General features: G+C 32.5%; 1 protein-coding gene and 1 non-coding gene across 11 annotated transcripts in view; one reads left to right on the plus strand and one right to left on the minus strand.

Annotated features, from left to right (window-relative positions):
- The window catches only part of Rbp6 (RNA-binding protein 6), a 410,061-nt gene that overhangs the window by 281,179 nt on the left and 106,938 nt on the right, over positions 1 to 21,944 (plus strand). For all 10 annotated transcript variants that reach the window (XR_016192063.1, XR_016192064.1, XR_016192061.1 and 7 more), the window contains one exon: positions 15,715 to 15,807. Coding sequence is in view for 6 of the 10 variants with exons in the window: in XM_089229288.1 (XP_089085414.1) it covers positions 15,715 to 15,807 (93 nt within the window). In the remaining 4 variants the exon portion in view is untranslated. The remainder of the gene's footprint in view (positions 1 to 15,714; positions 15,808 to 21,944) is intronic.
- Positions 20,908 to 20,980, minus strand: TRNAR-UCG (transfer RNA arginine (anticodon UCG)). Its single transcript has one exon. It is a non-coding gene; the product is annotated as a tRNA-Arg (tRNA).

The following is a 21,944-nucleotide window of genomic DNA, read 5'->3' on the forward strand; positions in this document are numbered from 1 at the left end:
CGAGACATGCCGTTCATTATAATATACTCTATATATTATTTTTAAAAAAAATTACAATATTACAGAATTATAGAGAAAGGGACCTATAAATAATAGCGATGTCTATTCAACGATTAATGATAAATTGATAACATAGTAATATATTATATACCATAATATATGTATGTATGCGCATAGACGCGTTGCCGAGTAGACGTAGGTACACGTCACACACGAATCCGATGGCCCAGACGAAAAACATCCCGGCGGCGGTGTCGCGTAGCCTAGGGGATTTCGCAACAAATTAGGCACATCAACATTAATTACGTTTGCGTCCGGGGCCCGTTACGCGCCCGTCAAATTCCGAATTCAAACTAGATTATTCCGTGCCACCCCGACCCAGCCTTCATCCTCACCCACAACCCATTGCGACGCACTATCCACCACCCGCCAGTTCACTAGCGCTTTAATTACTCTACGGAACGCACTCGTTCTACCCCTGTCACTAGTCTACTTCCACAATTGTGGTATATTATTATATTACCATCGCGAACCCCGCAGTGGCTTAAAATTGAAGGCTAGAAAATTTTAAATCGTTTTCACTGTTCTGTGGAAGTATGAGGTAAATATGTGCGTAAGGCGTATCTATATACTGTAATTTACATGATGGCATGCTCATATTATATTATAGGTAATCAAATGTGCCATTACGTTTGCTTGGAAATTACATTTTTGCTTTTTAAATATTGTATTATAAAGTTATTAATCATTATATCTAATTTAAAATACTATATAATGTATAGCAATAATAATAAAAAAATGTTTGAATTGTATACATTTATTATTTTAGTGGCATAAGTCATATTAATATAATAGTTTAATGCAAAAAGTATTATGTGAGCATGTGGAAATTTACACATAATGTTGTATAATTCATTCTATATAAATGTAACACTTACATTCTTAAATTAGAAAAATTTCGAATTTATTGAAGAATATTTCTATTTGATACGACGACGTTAAAATATAGGTAGGTACACACTGAGTGAACATTTTAATACCTATTTGTCAACAACGTCCATACATTGTTCGTGGTTATTCGCACTGGAATTGTTTTATAAAAATTATTAACACTATATTATGTACCTCCGATACAGAACACATTAAAATGCATTAATAAAAATAATGTTATAACGTAACTGCTAACTGCAGTTTTGTAAATAACGACGCTCTGTAATTATTTACAGTTTTAATTTTATGATAGCAATTTTGGTATATTATTATACCACAATAAATTGGATTGGGTGGGTCGTTTTAAAAATGTATATTAATCATAACTCGTTTTGGGGTTTATGAATACAGTTTCGGACTCACCCGTATTATATTATATTATACGTTACATGAGGAAATGTGCATTTTTTTCGTGTCGCATTATACATAAACCAGCCGGGTTGGAAGCCAAGCAAAAAGGTCGATCAACTGGACCGTAAACGAACACAAAGGTCCGTTTGGATAACTTTACGCGTGTCCAAGTTTTATGTTATTTTGTTTATTTATTTATTTTTTTTACCACCCCGTCAGCTCTTCTGCCAATCGGATATCGAGAAATACGTACATGCATAAAAGCGCCACGTATGCGTAAAAAATAACGTAGATCAAAAAGAATGGATATTTTTTTTTCTGGTGAAACTATTTTCCAAATTCATCGAACATAGCATTATATATATTATCCATCAACTAAATTAAAAAATAGTTCTTTCAAAATAGTTGTGTTCGTTCAATATTGTTTTGTACATGCAAATCTTTTGTGTTTAGATCATTTGACTGCGTTAATTTACAAAATATAAAATATCAGTGTGCAACCAGCTTTTAATTTACAAAATTTAAAGTATAATAAAAATGTACAATTATAACATATAGACTTTGAAACCTTTGAAAGTATGGTTAGGCCTTCAGACAGGGTAGTTAATGGAGCGTAATTAGAAGTAGTACCTACTGGTTTTTTGTGTTCTTACATTTCGTTTAATAGCTACAACAATCTTATATAATATTATACAATATTATACATCCAAACCCATCTATTGTCTTCTTCCAACGATCGAACCAAATAAGTACCTACTTCAAACGACCAACTTGGTTTTCATAACAATCAAAAAATCAAACATCTAGACATCTAGTCCATAAAATATTCTACTCACTGAAAAGTTCATTTTATGTGCAGTGGTGTAATCTTAGACATGGCTCGAGCCTTTGATAAAATGTGGCACCTATCTAAGCCTAAATTTTGGACTAAAATCTATGTATCCGATTTATAAAACATCATATACTATCAAATGTTAAAATCTTACTACAACGGATAGCTTCATATTACAAAACTCCTGACTGGTACCTGTTTAATATTATAATTCCTCACTTGTGCTAATTGTAAAATAATTATTATAGACAGATGATAGATTTTAAAATAATAAAGAAAATTAAATTCGGGGTTATTCGAAATCTTACAAACATACGTCGTGACGGTTGTTATTATTATTACAATATATACAGAACTTTTTTTAACTGTTATTAAAATACTTAAATATTATTATTATTGACATGTGACAATTATTGAACCAGCCCTATATATTGTATACTAGTATACTACACCAACACTGCTCTTTATTAATATCCTGGAAATATTCATTTCCTAGTTCTAACGTATTTGAATGATTCAACGAGCCTTATGTAGGTGTGTACCACTTTTATATCAATATATATATACACAATTTACATGTGTATATGCGTATGTATATGTATGTTTGTGTATATAAAATATATTATATTTGTTATTGCATGCGGTGGTTTAGAAAGTACTGATATTAAAGTCTCGGGCAATTGAGCATTTGAAGACTTATATTATTGTAAATATAGGACATAAGTACATTGGTATGTAGAAGTATATATGTTTTCCTTTTATACGCCGATAAGGACGCAAACCCAAACTCACACAAATAATTCAAATATACTGCATAGTGCATATAGTATATAAGTTGTCGGCACATGAAAATATTATTTTGTAAATATTATTAAATACGTAGGTAAATAAGGAAAATGTTATCATTATTATTATTATTATTATTATAACATTTACTTTTAAAATATTACATAAAATGTTATTATTTATATAATTTTACTTTATCGTTTTAATCTCGCGAAGTATCTTATATTAAGATATTATAGAGAAATACTTTGAAAATAAATCATAGTGTTATAAACCTATATTAAAAACGCAAATGTAAAAATTTAAGCACCTTACTCGTAATAATTGGTCAGATAATGTTTTAGATTATAAATACTTTTATGAACATTTCAACTGCATGTGGCTTGTGGCTGATCCAAACGGTTTCATACTTTTAATTAAGTATATATAGTTCTATATTCCATTAATTTTTACATCCGCTAAAGGATGCAAGAAACCTTAGTCAAAAAATGAACTATGAAATGTTCAATATGCTAAATAATACATAATGAAATATAATAGTTTGGCATTGGATTTATTCAGCTGAGGTAAATATTAGAAAAATAATATATGTATATCTTATATTATGGTATAATATATTATTATATAAGAATAATGAGCGCAATAATAACATGTATATGAGTACAATGGAAATAATATAAATGTAAGAGCGCGTGATACAGATTAGGGGTTTTTCTAAACCAATTTGTTTTTATATCGCAAAATGTATATAATTTGTATTTAATTATTTAATTTTTGAAACTTTTAACATTAATATTTAGTAGCTTTAAAATATATATTATAAACCATATAAATCAATGGAATACAAATTATTATAAAATGTAACATCTAATAAGCTAAAAGTTTTTAAACGAAAATAATAACATACAGAAACACAAAATTACAAACCTAACTAAAAAAATATAATACACTTTTTGAAAAAAAAAAAAACCGGCAACAGTACATTTGTATACACTTAATAATATTAGACGCCACCGCCGCCTACTCCTTTCCAACCACCGAGTAAAGCCGGCGAACGTGCAGTTGTTTTTTCGAAATGCAAATCTCCAGCCTGTTGGGGTGAATGGAGGAGTGTAAGGAATGCGCAAGAAGCAAGCGGTTTATTATTGTAATTTTTTTTTTTAATCTCAAACGGCGGATGATGCGCCTAGCTGTACCGGCATCTGTTTTTCGTTAGATATTCCCCGACGGGGTTTTCGCACGCATATAAATGACTTATTAAACGATTTGCTCGCCATGGCTGACACAAGTCACGGTAACTTATAGGTAACTCGTGTATGTATAAAATATTATTATTTAGAGAAGATGTATGGTGTATTTGTTGATACAACGAAAGGGCTACACGGTCAGGGTTGACTCGCTGGTTCAAAGGTCTTACAGAATTATATAATAACACGCAGTGATCTGCTCAAATTAGTGAACCGTGGGACGTTGCGGTGGTGTAGATATATTAATATTATGTTAAAGTGCTACCGATATACGAATTTAGATGGGGAATATAATATTTAGATATGACAAGTAAATTATTTCCGGTCGACCACGTTCAGAAACTCATCGCGGGGATTATTTCGCTACAAACAAATTACAAATATTCATATAATATGTAAGCCTCGGCGGAGGTGTAAACAACAATTTATAATACAGTACGTTCATTTCTCAAGTATTCATGTATAATGTTATAAAATAATATAGAGTATTGCAGTTAGTAATATACAAAAAATACTGAATAATTATTCATTTTATTTTCATTTTATTTTTTATAATACAATATTATAATAATTATTATAGTATGTGATTTTCTCCGGAAAACGCTACTGTAGGGAAATTTTAAAATTAACCACTTTAGCAAAGTAGGTACATGCTTTATTATATTATGCTTCAGTATTCGATTTTCAATACTGCAGACGGCGCAAGTGGAACTTGCCTCGTTTTTTTTCGATATTTTCAGCACCACAGACTCAAAAGTGGTTTTGTAGAAAATCTATAAAAAATAAAATCTCCCCTCGGTTGAAAAAAAAACCCTCTTGAAATAAAAAAAGGAGGGAAAATGTAATCGTGGGCTCCCTCCGCCAATTAAATATTGCCACGAATATCGGTCGTACCGCCGTGACAACATCCACGATGGAAATGTTACCTATAATATTATATATTATTATTATATGTACACACCACCGATCCCGAGCGTATAAGACCGATGGTGGTTAGGGTGTGGCTGCTGGATGGGTCTCCATCACCCACTCTTACGCGTCAAGCGTATACCTATAGTATAAGCACGTGGATAGGTATATATTATATTTATATTGGTATTAAAATACTATACATGAGCTTCGATACTCTCGTGAATTCGCGATAATAATTAATAGTTCCCTCTATACAAGATATAATAATATAGATACGTGCGTGTATCGCAATGGTAATACTTATGATATGTATATATTATTATAATCACTATTATTGTGGATAACTCGTGCGACACCGTCATCATCGCGATAATAATTCTCGCGGAGGAACTGATATCGCGTTCAACCGTCATCGTCGGTGTGTTGTACCCACCCACCCACCCATTCAACCCCTCTATACGACTTTTAGTGAAAAGTTCTTCTCTCCCGGCAGAATATCATAATAATTCGCTCTATCGCGGCGATCGTGTATTACTGCGGCAAACGCGGCGATCGCGTGATGTAAGCTCCGTCGAATATGATAATAACAACAATAATAATAATTTTGGTGGGTTTGGTGTGTGGTAATATTATTATAAATTATTTTCTTTGATGCATAAAATATTAATGCGAGTCGTCGTCCAGCGCGTCGCCGTTGCAGCTGAAAGTGCACGCTCAGACATCGATCGAGCTGCGGTATGAAATAAAAATATTCACTTATGCCGTACATAATAATGTAAAATATTACCCTATGTACGTACATAACTTACCGGTGTGTATAATTTGTAACCACTAACGTATCATATTATATTATAATATCATAGTACTGTTGTGTGTCACTACAAATGACTGTACATCTACTATATACGTTAGAACAGATATTATTGCTATAACTGTCCACTCCTTACTCGGTAGACCGACATAAAATATGTATTGCATATAATAACAACAATAATGTTATCATCGATTGCACGATAATACGTATTGTGATTGTGTAGTGAGTGCGCGCCGCCGTAAACTTGCAAACAGTTCTGCATTTCACTTTGATTTTGTTGTAACGTCGAAATTGCGTTTGAATAATACATTATTATTACAACATTTACAACTATAGTTGTACTCGTATATAGTTGTATTTTTAAATTCTATTAGTCGTATCAACAGTTGCAATTTTGTAGATATTATATTAACGTTCTCTTAATTTTTAATATTTATAAAGCAGAACTTATTAACAAGTTATAACACTAATCATTTAAGAACACACACACACACACTGTGCTAATGGCCTAGTTTTCGGAAGTAAATTATTTCTATAAAAAGATAATTAAATCACGAATTACGAATTATTAAAAAATTATAAATTTTATAACTCTTCACGTTTGCCTTTCTTTAACATGCAACAATAAATAATTACTTTGATTGTTCATACATAAGAACTGTTTATTTTTATTTCTTCATTAATAGTGTTATTTCTATATTATTTATTTAAACAACAAATTAATTATTTATTCAAAATAATCTGGGAATGTATATTTAACGTTTGAAAATATTTTAATAAAAATATGTTGAATATTTGTTTTTAAATTGATTTCGAGATTACCAAACTAACAGATAAGAATATTATTTGTAATTAACTTTTTAAACTTTCTTTGTTCAAGCATTTATAATTTGTATATATATATATATATATATATTTGTATATATTTCAATTTTATTTATTTTCCTCATTCCTTTCGCAATTGTTTGAAACTAATGAGTTCCTTTTGTTATATATATATTTATATATATATAACACCAATGATATTTCGTACGCTGAAATGAACGTTTACTTTCCATTTATATAAACCCTTTTAATAATCATTAAACTTTTTCTTCTCGGAAGAGCTCAATATTATAAACACAGCAAAATAATATTTAAATTTCAAACGATTTTTATTTTATTTGTTGTAATTATAATTATTATTATCATTGTGCTGACTTTGACTGAAAAACTGAAATATTAATGAAATTTCGTACAAAGTGGATTACATATTTTCGAAGTAAATAAAAATCTATTTTTTTGATGAAATTCAATTCGATATCGCGTATCATAAATTATAATATGAAATAGACTAATTATTATGACAGTGAAAAATAAAATGTATTGCAATTACAATTTTTTTTTACGTCATGTTTGGGTGTAAATAGCAAATAATGTAAATATATTATGTAATACGGGCATAGCCGTTTTCGACCAAAAACGTACCCTTCCCTTTTCGGCCGATTCACTTTTCGACCAAATTTAAAAAAAGTCTATTCCCTTTTCGACCAAAATTGTACCCTTTCCTTTTCGGCCGATTCACTTTTCGACCAAATTTAAAAAAAACGCCAATTCCCTTTTCGACTAAAATCGTACCCTTCCCTTTTCGGCCGATTCACTTTTCGACCAAATTTAAAAAACATCGATTCCCTTTTCGACCAAAACAAAAAGTTTTGTAATATGATATGTAAAATAAAGAAAATAATTGGTAATATGTCATAATGCATATAATATTTTATAACAAATTAATGACAACAATTATATATACATATATAGGTTTTAATAATTTTCAATATGTACCTATAACATAAAATATAATACCTATATTAAACTTTTTGTATTGTATAATTTTGTTAATATAACATAAAATATAATACCTAGGTAGGTATATTAAACTTTTTGTATTGTATAATTTTGTTGTTGTATTTTTTATAAAATATTATACGCATTATGACATATTAACATAACATAGAAATAATGCTAATATATAGGTATTCTATTTTACAAAAATTATATACCAATTATTTTCTTTATTTTACATATCATATTACAAAACTTTTTGTTTTGATCGAAAAGGGAATCGATGTTTTTTAAATTTGGTCGAAAAGTGAATCGGCCGAAAAGGGAAGGGTACGATTTTAGTCGAAAAGGGAATTGGCGTTTTTTTAAAATTTGGTCGAAAAGTGAATCGGCCGAAAAGGGAAGGGTACAATTTTGGTCGAAAAGGGAATAGACTTTTTTTAAATTTGGTCGAAAAGTGAATCGGCCGAAAAGGGAAGGGTACGTTTTTGGTCGAAAACGGTCTCGCCCTGTAATACGTGTAACCACTGTAAAACCTCAATAGGCACCATGTGTAGTTGGAAATATGAATGTAATTGTTTTCACGCGATTCAAAATTCACTTTAACTTTTACCTAACCTCCATGGGTACAATTCAAATTGCACGTACTTTTCCCAAACATTATGCATATAACCCGACCGTATATATGATGTTCTTATTAATCTATAATTGGCCATTAAAACAATCACATCCCATAAATTAGAGAAGGATAACAAAAGTGCCACGTTTTATTCCAAATTCCTTTGCCGGCATATAACACACATGAAATATTTGCGGAATGATTTCGCGAAAATGAATAATATAAATTAAAAAAAAACCCGTTAAATTTAATACTATGTTTTTTTAGGTAAAAATCTCGAAACGATTATCTAAAAAAAATAATAATAGCATTAATGTTGTTGATTCGATGGAAATGAACGCGTCGTATTATAGGTATATAATAATATTTTGTATAAGTGTACGTATATTGTAGTTAATTAACGTGAACAAAATTAGTAATTGAATCAGTAATATAGGTGCAGCCTACCTATATTGGTGTATATAATGTTATAACTGACGATATAATAACACTATCGGTTTATGTATAAGTATACAGCTATACTTCTACTATAAATAAAATGCCACTCGCTGAAAAAATATATATACGACGTGCCACACACATTGGCATTTCGTATTTGTTACTCTCACTCGATTTTTTCTTCTTCTTTTATTTAAGGGAGAAGTAAAAAAAAATGCGTTTATTTTCCACCCCTCGACTGCAGTAATATATATAGTGACAACCATTGCTTAATCTGGGCATTACGATTGGACGTGGCCAAATGCTTGTATAGTATATAACTGCAGCAGCAGTAAAACCATTACACTTATACCTATCCAGTATCAATATAACATATATACTCGTATGTGCGCTATACATAGTTGTAAACTTGTAACCTAACCTGCAGCACATATACAGTGACATCCAACAATAATAACACATATACAGTGAATACGATTGTTTCAATTGGATTTTATGACTTACATAACGCCGTACTTTATATGCCTAACCATATATACATAATATTATACTCATGTATAATATAATATGAAAAATATAAGTTGAACTCGTGCGCGTTTTTTTTTTTTTTATTCCAACGTACCTATATAACCACGACACGTTAAAGTCGTAATGTCTTCTCTCACAGAACAGATATTGTACAGTAGAAATGAAATAAAACATATTATATTATAAGATTCACACGACGTTGTAGGTGGCGATTATATATTTATATATATTATTATGCGTTAAAAAGCGGTCTACTGGGTAAATATGGTGACGGACGGACACATTCATATACTGCATATGAAGGTTGAAGAGTGATTCACCAAGCATGCTCGCCCCCATTTTTTCTTTAATAATGAATAATTATTAAAAATCTTATTTTTGGAATTTTTAAATATACTCAAATACCATATTTTCAAATTCTTGAGATTTTTTGTAACACTTAAGAAGTGTTCTGCATATGGTGATACAAATTTTTGTTTTTAAATGAGAACCCCTCCCCCTATTTTACTGCAAATTATTCAGTGGATAATTTTTTTGAGAATTTTGATGTATTGAAATAAAAATTTTACTGAGTAGTTTTTGAAAGGATAAATATTAAATACTGATGACATGCGGTGACGTAAATCTTTCTGTTTCTCATCGGGGTTGAAAAAAATAATCAAAGCACAGCGACCCATTATATTCCCTTTCTACAGTATTACTGGCCCATTACCATCGTATATTTTCTTTCACAATTCATTCAAGTTGGTATTATTAATTATGCGTCGTAACTATTTAATATTATTCGCGAGCTTAAACAAATTATTTCAAGTACATTTTTTAAACGAATAGCAGGTTTTTTAATTTTATTTTAAAGTTCGCATTCGAAAGTTGTATTTTGCAGTAGGTTGGCATGAAATAATAATGCCACATCGTTCAATTTGATAAGAACGTAGTAGAGATGATTCCGATTTTTTTCTTATTCACTGGTTCAGCCGGTAAGCATATTTTACGAGACTTAAATATGGAGCCCTAAAACCTTTATATTCGTATTTATTTATTTATATATAAATAATAATAATAAAAACCTTCGTTATATACGTTTTAAAAAGAATATCGCAGATTATTTCCGAGTGCATTAGCATGAAATTCACAGGAAAAAAGCGTTTATAGAATATTATTCGCCTATATAAATAAAAAGCTGTCATTAAATTTTTAAGCCCGCGGCTCGTTTAAATTGTATCGAAAATAAATTGCGAAAAAAAAACAAAAATCCATCATTTTATCATCGTTATTCTCATTACCGGAAAAATATAAACTTATCGACATAACGTCACTTTTACGGTAGAGATAATATATCATAAACATGTTGAGATGATAAAATATTTTTAGTACATAGAATGCAATAAACAAATCATTGTGTGGGTGACACGATGTTGTTTTTAGTTATGTTTTCTTTCGTTCGAATTTAAATTCGTCCTCATTTGTAATATTTTATTTTCCTCTTGAGCTAAAACCATATCCCTATAACATTGTACAATAATATATAAATCTCAAAACGATTGATGTTTTATTATTAACATCGCGATATAAACTCAAATTTAAACTCTTCGTCAGCACATTTTTTTTTTAAGTGGTAAAACTTTTGCAATAATTTTTCCTTATGGTTTTTTTTAGCAGATTTTCATGCATAATGCAATAAATTTGCTGTGTACAACCATTGTACGATGGGCAAATCAATTTTTTTTTTTCTTGGTCTTATTGAGTACCTACTTAATATTTACGCCTGAGGCGCTATATAACTATATAATAATACATTTTATAAACCATTATTATGAACAAGTTTACCAAGTGAACACGCGCGTAAGAATGAGGCATTATAGTTACATTAGACACTTATATAAATATAATTATTATTTGATGTCGTTATACGCTTTATGCTTCGGGAAGGGATTTTCCTTCTTGTCGTGTTTTTTTTTTTTTCATAAAATATAATATCACGCGACCACGCGTCACTGACGTGTTTAGGATTTACCCGTTGATTTATAGTTAAGTAATTCACGAGTTTTCGGACGGCTTAATGACTCGCAGAATCGAGCCGAGTCCTCGATCGGTTAGGTTACAGTGGTATGGGGTGCAATTTGGTGGAAGAGCGGTGACCACAGGGTGAGCGAAACGACAGCGGGAAGAAAAAAAACATTATTAAAAACTAATTATTCAATTGTTCCGTACGTAATTTTTTTTTTTTTTACTCAAAAGATTTTTTTTCTACCTAACAGATTCATTAAAAAAATGAGTTGTTCCTAAAGTTATTAATTGAAAAGCTCGTAGCGGCGGCAACGATGGTTTGGTGGCTAAAAAGGAAGAAAAAACTTTTGAGCCTATTATTTGGATTATTTATTACGGTCGTCGTCGTCGTCGCCACCGCCGCCGCGCCGCCGACGATGCGTTCGCCACCCCTAGCCAGCCAGGCGGGCGGCCGAGGGTGCGTGTACACAGAGTGCGTGCGCCGCCGTTGCCATGGGCACACGCGGAAGTCGTCGCCGCATAGTCGTCGTCGTCGTCGTCGTCAGCGTCAGCGTCCTCGCCGTCAGCGTAAGCGTAAGCGTCGTCGTACACACAGCGCATTATTATACAGCCACTGCGCGCGTATTACTATCTCTCTCTCACTCTTTATAATATATAACATAACATAGTAATCGCCGCCCGCGCCGCCACCGTAGCGCGCGCCGCGCGACTCGCCGACGGTCAGGTGCCGCTGCCGCTGACGCTACTGCCGCGCTGCCGCTTCGCGTTTTCACCACCCCCGCGACAGCGTCGCCACCGACGACGGTGGCACCACCAGGCCAGCCCGCTAGGTGGCACCCCATTCGAGCGCGTTTCAAAGCACAGGACGGTACGGCAGCGCTCGCGGTCCCTTCGTCGTCCCGTCGGGTCTGTTGTTGTTATCGTTCGCCGTCGTCACCGCAGTCGTTCGTGTCCGTCGCACCAAAACACCACCGTTTTGACGCGATTTAATCACCGCAGCCGTCGTAAATTTTTTTCCTCTCAATTATACCGTGGTACAGTGGTCGACGTATTTCATAATTATTGTTAGAATTATAATTACAATTTAATTAAACCTGTCGTCAACGTGCTATACGCGATAACATAATAAATAACTACAGCTGCAGCTATATTATAATACCTACTTCTGCTATACCGTTGCTACCGCTTGCTATATACCACGTCTACGGTACAAGTTGCAGCTATAAGTCGCCGCCGCTGTCGCTGACGCTATATAGCGTGCTATAACATTATTATTACCCACGAGTTATCAACATCCACGTAAACACGGAACCCTGTCCGTTCGGTGGGTCCCCCCTTTTCCCCGTAGCCGTCTACGCAGCTCCTCCTCCTCCACCACCTCCGCCGCAACACCATCACCATCACCATCCGGTTCACCACCATCCTACTCATCACCAACACCACCAACACCAACAACAACACCAGCAACACCAACAGTCCGTGGTCACTGTTTGCCATCAGACTCCTAAAAACATGGTATGTAACAATAATGACAATAATATTCGTACGACGACATAATATTTTAAACGACAACCAAATAATGGTTATGTAATCACGAAAGTCATCCGTTGTCGTCGTCGTCGTCGTCGTCGTCGGGTAGTTTACTGTGTCTTATGTAATAATAATTGTACTAATGTTCAAGCGTCGGTGTGGATGTTTTTTAATTACATTTTTTACATTTTTCATAGGTTAGATTAGCCTAACCTAATGGTAATACAGTATGATTTTTTCATTAAATCTTTGATAAGTGAAGTAATTTTTCTTTTTTAGAATTTCAAAAAATGAATTTAATTTTTTACCCGTTTTTACCGCGCAAAATCACTTCCCGCACAGATAGCAGCACGGATCACTGCGAAAACTACGACTATTTGTTTTTTTTTTTGGTTTTTCCCCTTTTTCGGTCCCCGGACAATTTGATATAATTTATAGCTCCGTCCACCGACCCCAATCCACCGTTACAACCACCTCCCACTCCAACAGAACCGCCGGCACACCGTTTCGTTTCCCGGTCGGAGTTCCGCATATACAGCCCATAGGGTCGAACCCAGAGCGTTTCGGGATATCCGATATAAATGCGAAATGTTTTCCACCCACCCCTTTCATCATCACCCATTACACAACACCCCTTAACCTTCCGCCACCCACCCTCTACGCGAAGCGCGCCCATCACTTTACCCCCCCCCCCCCCAAACTATCCCAAAACAACGTTACTGAATCACCCACCACCAAGCGATATTGTGGTCGGCACGCGTAATCACGGGACCATTATAATACAAGATTCCTCTCTGTAGTATATATATATATTCTATTAAATTACATGCGTGCTGATTAATTATAATTATTATTGTCATGCCTCATGCCGTATTCGAACAAAATATTGTATCCGCTTATATTATAATAACGACAATAATATAATATGGTACCTACAATTTACACCGATCTAATGTAGGTATTACTATTACAATAATAAAAATATAATATCTGTATAATTTTATATAACTGTATAATTGGTATCGGTATTTTCAATTTTTTTTTTTTTTTAATTTTTGATTTCATAAATATTATATTAATATAACATGAGTGGATAACTTTTAGTTATTAATTTTATATATTATCGTGTCGTAATTATTATGTAATGCATCGTATAATTGTAGTAATACATATATTTATTTTGTATTACATATTGCAATTATTGGTAAGAAGTTCACAAAATAATAATAATTTTAGGTTGTATTATATGCTACGCGTTTACAAAAATCATATTTTATTTGAAATTCAAACATCGTTTTGTATAAACCATGTTATTTTATTATTAGGTTTGTAACTTACATAATATACTGTACAACACGCATTCATAACGATAACAATAAGTATAAATGTATACGCTCTATAGTTATAGAGAGTGCAGTCGTTTTGAAATACTGACGGACGCGCGCTTTAAATGCCGTAGATGGCGTAGATTTATTTATGACTGCGTCCCTCTCTCGGGTGGCTGGATAAAATATTTAAACGGAATCGTATTTCCGAGAAATGATTTAAAAACCCTCGAGAGCTAATGAATATTATATTATAATAAAGTTTAGCCGAAATCTCGTCGTTTTTTTTTCCACAACACCGTTAATATTATTATTATATATAATATATACCTACTTGGTCGAGGGGATCGGTTTGGATTACATTTTTGAAATATAAACGATCGGCTCCGTTAAAACCAACTCTGCATAGAGATAAACACATGGCTGATTGGTGTTGGAGTGATTTTCAATGCTGTCAAAACTGTACACGTACCCTTTACGGTGGCAATTACGGAACATATTTGTTTAACGTTTTGGAAATAAAATATTACTTGATAAAATATATATTATTATCTGGGCGTGCGTGCGTAAACGTGCGTGCATAATCGTGTTATAAGTAGATTTTTTTTATAATGGTTTACATTATAATACGTATACGTTTAAAACTTTTTACATGCCTGTTTAGGATAGCCTAAACTAATTGTACAAACATAATCATATTATCTACACGAATAACGAATTATTGTTATAGATATATTTTATTTTTTTAATAAATCAATATAATATATAATATACAATATTTTCTGTAATAGAATTATAATAAATCAAAATATACTATAATTATTTTATATTTGACAAATCTCAACATTCTCAACGTTATAATAATGGTATTATTCACAGGCAGGTACTGATGAGTTGTATGTATCTAATTACAATAAAAAAAAAGGATTTAACAATTCGTAAATAAGTTAGTGTAAAATACATTATTATTTCATTTTTCACAGAAATACTAATAGATGGTTATTTTGAAGTAACCAAGTATTAATAACAAACCATACCCTTAGGCCGCTTATAAGTTGTCTCGTGTGCATAACGTTGTGTATATTATATTATATTGTGGGTTCAGTGTTCGGATTTAGATTCGTTACGACTTATACGGAATTCTGTTTAAGTTTAGAATTAGATAAATACTCTTAAGTGTATTTACTATTATATTCTTAGTGAATTTACCACCAATTATAAACTATATTTTAATTCCACTTACACTAAATATATTATTTCAAAATAATACAACTATATGATTTATATTACAAAACATTTATAATTATTTTTTAAGTGACCACATAATATGATTGTACATTTGTTTAATACATTTAAACGAATATTTTAATACATTTTTGTGAAAGGATATCAGAAGTTTTTAAATTAAATAAAGGATAAACATTTCGTAAAAAAATATCGTTATTCACAATTTAACTTTAACTTTGTTCATGAAATGTAAAAAATCACATTAAATATTACGTAATAATTTTCAGATGGTGACTCGAACGAAAAAAATCTTTGTTGGTGGATTGTCGGCGCCAACAACGTTGGAAGACGTCAAAAACTACTTTGAGCAATTTGGACCGGTAAGTTTTTCCGTTTGTTTATTTGATTAATATATAGAAAAAAAAATATAATAATAATTGTGAGCTTAGAAAATAAATGTATCCAACCTAACTGATTAAATTAAATACATTGACATATAAATAGTATTCATATTTGTATCTAAACTTACTATTAAATGATAGTTGGAGATAAAGATTCCCTGCTCGCCATTATTATTACATTCTGCTCATTACCTGCGTCCTTCTTTCTAAGATTAATGTACGATAGGCGAAAATCATTACGATATTGTGCATAGTTTCGATTTTAATAATTTGTTAAGCGTCAATTATAGTTCTTAGATCGATTTTTTGAAGTATTCTATTTGTAGGTAAACTATAACTTTAACAATACCGATATTATGTACTTACGTCATTGTACAATATGTTTTAAATAATATTTACAGACATTTCGATGATAATTTACTACGCATTCATATTATAACTTGGTAGCTATTGAAATAGAACATAAAAATTTAACAAAATAAAAAGCAGTTACCTCGGTCGTAAATTAAACGAAAAACCCGTCATAAATGTGTTATGCTGGGCGGAAAGGGAAGGACTACAGCAGTATAGAAGCACCATTATCTGATTCGCGGTATAGTGGTCTCCTGCAAAAAAGGTCGGAGAGCTTTTTCTCAAAGTTATAATATATTATACGTATGTATGTACCTACGAATAATCTAATGCATGCGTAGGTATATAGGTAGGTGCGTATCATATGTAAAGTAATAATGATAATATATGGTCGGGTAAACCCACCTGCAACCCGAATGACGACGACAACGCCGCCAAATCCCAACGATAGAGATAATCATAATATTATATTGTATAAAATTAATAACTGCGATATATTATGAAAATCCTAACGCGAGTTATAATAACATACATTTCGTATTTTCGGGGCGCAAAAAAACATGCACGGTATATACCTGCAATATTATTATACAGCGCGTTATTATATTATGATATTACAATATACCACCACCGCCGTCGTGAAACGTTTTAGTGGAAAAAAAAACGAAATCCACCGCACATGCCGGTGACTATAATGTATCACAATGATATAGTTTTAGGTGGGCGACAAAATATTATAATGATAATAAAAAAAACGAAAATCTAAATCGATACGCCCCCTCCCACTCCCAGTACGACTGTAGTTTTACTAAATTATTATTATTGTCATACCTATATAGTTTATATTTGTATGATATTTTGTCATGCCTGCAGAGTGGACCCCGCGCTTAAGTTATTTAAGCCACGGGAATTTTAAGATTAGTCTTTTAAATCAGACAAATCACAAATATCATACAATAATTTATTAATAATAAATAATACTTTCATAATATATTATCTATTGTTATTCGTACTGAAAATAATTTAGAGTTTCGTAATGATCTACATTTTCCTTTTTTTTTATTCAAACATAACTCCTATTTTATCGGATCTAGAAACTAAATATCCTGAACCTCGCCGTTGAAAATTCCTAAGCCCGCTGCTACGTCCATATATATTCTACCTATCCGCGTATGCGCATGCGGTATATACCTACTTACCTACACTTACATCACAGCTGTATGAAATACTTACATATATATTTGCAGAATACGTGTTTGTGCGCTGGTGTATTCGAGCACCTGGAACGCATTATAGAACGGTTTTCTTGGTCGTGTCCCGCACTAACCGTTTTTTATTGCCGCTCGGGTTTTTGGACACGCCACCGTCTCGGCCGAGAGGAAGATAATCCTCGGCAGCGGCGGTGGCCCTCGGAGGAATTGCCGTGCCGGTCGGGGGTCGTAAAATAGGTCGGCTGAATCGCTGGAGCGGTGGCCGGGGGATTGGCAGACGGCGGTGTGGGTGGGACTAGAGGCGAGAGGAGCAGGGAGAGAATATTTATATATATGTACCTACTCTATAGGTGTGTACTACATGTACATAATATATACTACACACACATAGAGAGAGAGAGAGAGATAGGTAGAAATGCATAAGCCCAAACGAGAAACTGTTATAAATCGATTATTATGTGGCGTCAGCTGAATGAGAGTGGCAAGAAAGATAGGTGTATATGTACGTGCAGTACAAAAGTATAGCTATATCATTCAGTGGAAGGGGATCAAAAATCCCGGACGGTAATTTCTATGCACTGGGGAAATTACGGACGGAGAAAAATTATTTTAAATGACTTTTCCCGCGTTTTCTCTAGTTGTTTGTACTATTATATACTATATTCTTATTCCATCTATAGTAAATAAATATATATATATATATAAAATCTACTATACATAGATATATTATATGTACATAATATATCTATGGTCCATTGTACCTAATACATTTTTGAAAAAAAAACCTCCTATGTTTTTCGATGCAGTCACTCTTGGTTCATTTTCCAAAACGGTCGACATTCGAAACGTGTATTCCCAGAAATTTCTCTCACTTCGGGTCACAGCGATCGTAACAATAACGCAATTTATATTATGATTGATGCGCTTTTTTCCGACCGTATCATTGGAGACGTAATTTTTTTTAACAATCGGCAACACAAAATATTACATTTTACACAAATATCAAAATCAACTATTAGCAAAGCATAAGCATATACACTCGTTATTTTATTCGATTTTACTCTTAAGACAGTCTACAGTAACAATTTTGAAGGGTCAAATGGTTTCAAATGGTGATTCCTTTATCCAAGTCATGTCATTACATCCAGTAATAATTCGCATCGCTGAGATAAGTGACCGTATAAACTCACTTTTTACTATATATGTATATAAATATATAATTCAAAAAAATCTAAGTAGCTATGTGCAATTTACTACCTAATTATAGTTGCTTAGTTCGCACACTTTTTATACAGCTCACGGCATATATATTATATTTTTTTCGACATGTTAAATATTATGTTTTTACTTTTTTATGAATAGATTTTTATTTCTTATAAATAATATTATTTATCACACAATAATAATATGTGCATGGAATTTCAAGAGAATAGTTTAATATTAAATTTTATGTGATTTAATGAATTATATTTCAAAAAATTAAACGGAAACCTGTGAAAACGGAATATTTTTTTTGGTCCCAATGGTATCCGTTTTAGATAAACTTTAAACAAAAATATCTTATTTTTTGCATAGTTTTGATTTAATTTAATCAGTTAAAATACTGTGTAATGTACTTATTATACCATATTACATTGTGTATATTAATAAATTAATAATTTTTTTTTAAGGTGGTATAAGTCTATGGTTTAAACATTAAACGTTATCGTGCCGAGACAATTAATTAATAACTGTGGCATATAAATCGGTCTCTGCAGATTGCATTCCTATATACGTATTAACCTACTGCATGCCTCACGATGTATTACAATGTATGCATATATAAATATTTATATGTTGGGTCGTTCAGCTGCAGGAGTGGGTGACACACAATATTATGTAAACGGTAGAAATATTATGCTCTGCAGCATTAGCAACAGCAGTTTTACCGTATTATACAATATATAATAAGAATAAGAATAAGAATATAAGAATATATAATTTATAAGAGACATACAGTGCACCTGCAGTACAGCTTTAGTTATTATTGTAGATACCTACTACGACTGCAGTTGTAGACTTCACAATGTGATGTGCATTGTATAATCATTATTATTATTATATTATGACGGTCGGCTGCGTCTGCAGCATTGGCAAACGGGTGCGGGGCGTGGGTGGGTTTTCCGCAGTACCTACCTACACGTTGAGCATCAGTTAATTGAAAAGTTTTCGCTCGCTGGTCGTCGTCGTATATATTATTATATAGTTATATACACGTATAATGTGTATATAATATAATATGCATGCGCCCGTGTCTATGTGTATATAGCATTGAGCTCGCGTTCCTGAGGACTAAATAATTATATCTGTCGGACGGATTGCTTTTCTCGACCGTCAATCGTGAGGCCACTGCAGTAGTCTGCTGTGTGGTGGACGGTGAGGGAGAGGGGTTGTGCAGCGAAATCACCGTGGAGGCGGACGGGTCTCGACTTCGGGGACTATGCGAGTCTATATACGGAAAGCACACTCGGAAAGGTTTATATTATTATAGAGTTTCATTTGTCACGTCCGGAAATCGGAGCGGCGGGCGTCAAAAAGTTCATACAGCATCTACTTATATATATATAATATTATATTATATACCCGCGGCTCGTCCAGCACACCCGTTCCGGAAAATACCGCCTGCTGAAGTTTTGTGTATAATTCGACGATTATGTTGAATAATATATAATAATATATTTTGCGCATTTGAACTCAGTCGTCACAGTGGGAGGTTCAATTTTTTTCGCATCCAAATCGTACATTTTTATTATCATGCAAATACTACTATGAAACTAGGTGTTATCGAGATTATTCGAAAAACAACTCAGTTTTTCTCGCGACGATAATATTCATCACCCTTATCGTTATGTATTATGCTTAATATGTATTATATTATAATCGATTTTGAAAAATTCAACCCGTTGTACAATTAGTAATTACCTGTACGCATGCGGGTTTCCAATTTACATTGGTTAAGTTCGTCGCGTGGATCAACCAATAATTACACTAGTTAAATTATACTAAAAAAACGAATTGCAATCAAAATATTTCAATACTGTTTTTCATCTACTATGGTCTATGATCTACGATATAAAAAAATTATTGTATCAGTTGAATTTCAAACGTTTAAATAATTTTGTTGGTAATCATCCAACTTACTGTACTCCTGAACTATTTTCATATTTATTATTTATAAAATTATTATAACAATCAATTTTAGGTTTGAGTGTTGTGACGTTTAACAGTGAATGATAATAATAATAATATGCTAACGACACGATCAATCCGATAACAATAATATGAGCGGTGCCGATAACAATAACCAGCAGAGGTCTAATTTTAGCTAGAATATTATTGTTGTCCCCACGGCGTCGTCCGTCATGGACTGGTGGGTGAGTGCGGGAGTGGCGGGGCGTATAACGACCAAGTTGAACCTCGTTTGTCATATTCATAAACAGTATAATATCGATAAAAATCGGAAAAAATTTCCAATCAGTGTCCCTGGTGGGGGTCGAACCCACGACCCCTGGATCCGAAGTCCAGTACGCTTTCCACTGCGCCACAGGGACTACACATTTATCGATATTTATTGATTTTATATTTAAAATAGACAAAATTAAATCAATATTGTCGTGTGAAATTGAATTATGCTGCATTATTTTATTAGTCACAAGTCCACCGATTTTAATATGGCCATTTATAATCTTTATTGAAGCAAACGCTACAATATGACTATACAATATTAGACCAAACAAGTAGGTATCGACGAATAATATTTACATGTAATAATAATAATGCTTGGCGGTCATTTTTGATATTTCGTTAACCTCAAAGCTCCGAAAATCGAATAGTACCTATACTTAATTTTTATTCTGCAATGGTCAACGAATGTTAGATACGGGATACCTATCAATTGTGTTCTTTTAGAGGTCCGTTTGACACGCGTTTATAACTATTGTCTATTTACTATTATATTAGTTATAACCCAGAAACCGTCTTTTTCAAATCACAACCAACAACATAAAAAAATGGGCAAACAAAACCGGATTCAACTGCTCCCCTGAAAAGTTTATAATATATATTTTATAATTTGTATTTTATTATATCACAAAAAAATAATAAAAACTCAAAACACATACCCAGTGGTCGGGACGCTACAGATTTTTTTAGCACGTTAACGTTATGGCTACTTCACACTAAAAAAAAAGCTCGCTTCAGCTATCGTTACTTTAATTTTAAATGTAGTGCACTACTTCTAACGCTATTGTCTAAACGTAGCGCGCTACTTTTTCGCTAAATTTGTAAAAAATTGTATTATCAAAAACTACCTAGTGGTTGTATTTTATACTGATCTGACATTTATTCACTGGACGTTTGGATGGGATTTAACTACGTGAGGCAGGCGTGGATCCATAGAACATATTTACGGAGCGAGCAATTTCTTGGCTAAACTTAGAGCATAAGTTTAAATACTTAGTACTATTTTTTACATAAATACATTTTACATTTTAACATATATATCATTATATCAAT

Source organism: Diuraphis noxia, unplaced genomic scaffold, assembly GCF_037042655.1.
Source record: "Diuraphis noxia isolate RWA-SAM2 unplaced genomic scaffold, SU_Dnox_SAM2 contig0005, whole genome shotgun sequence".
Taxonomy (NCBI): Eukaryota; Metazoa; Arthropoda; class Insecta; order Hemiptera; family Aphididae; genus Diuraphis; species Diuraphis noxia.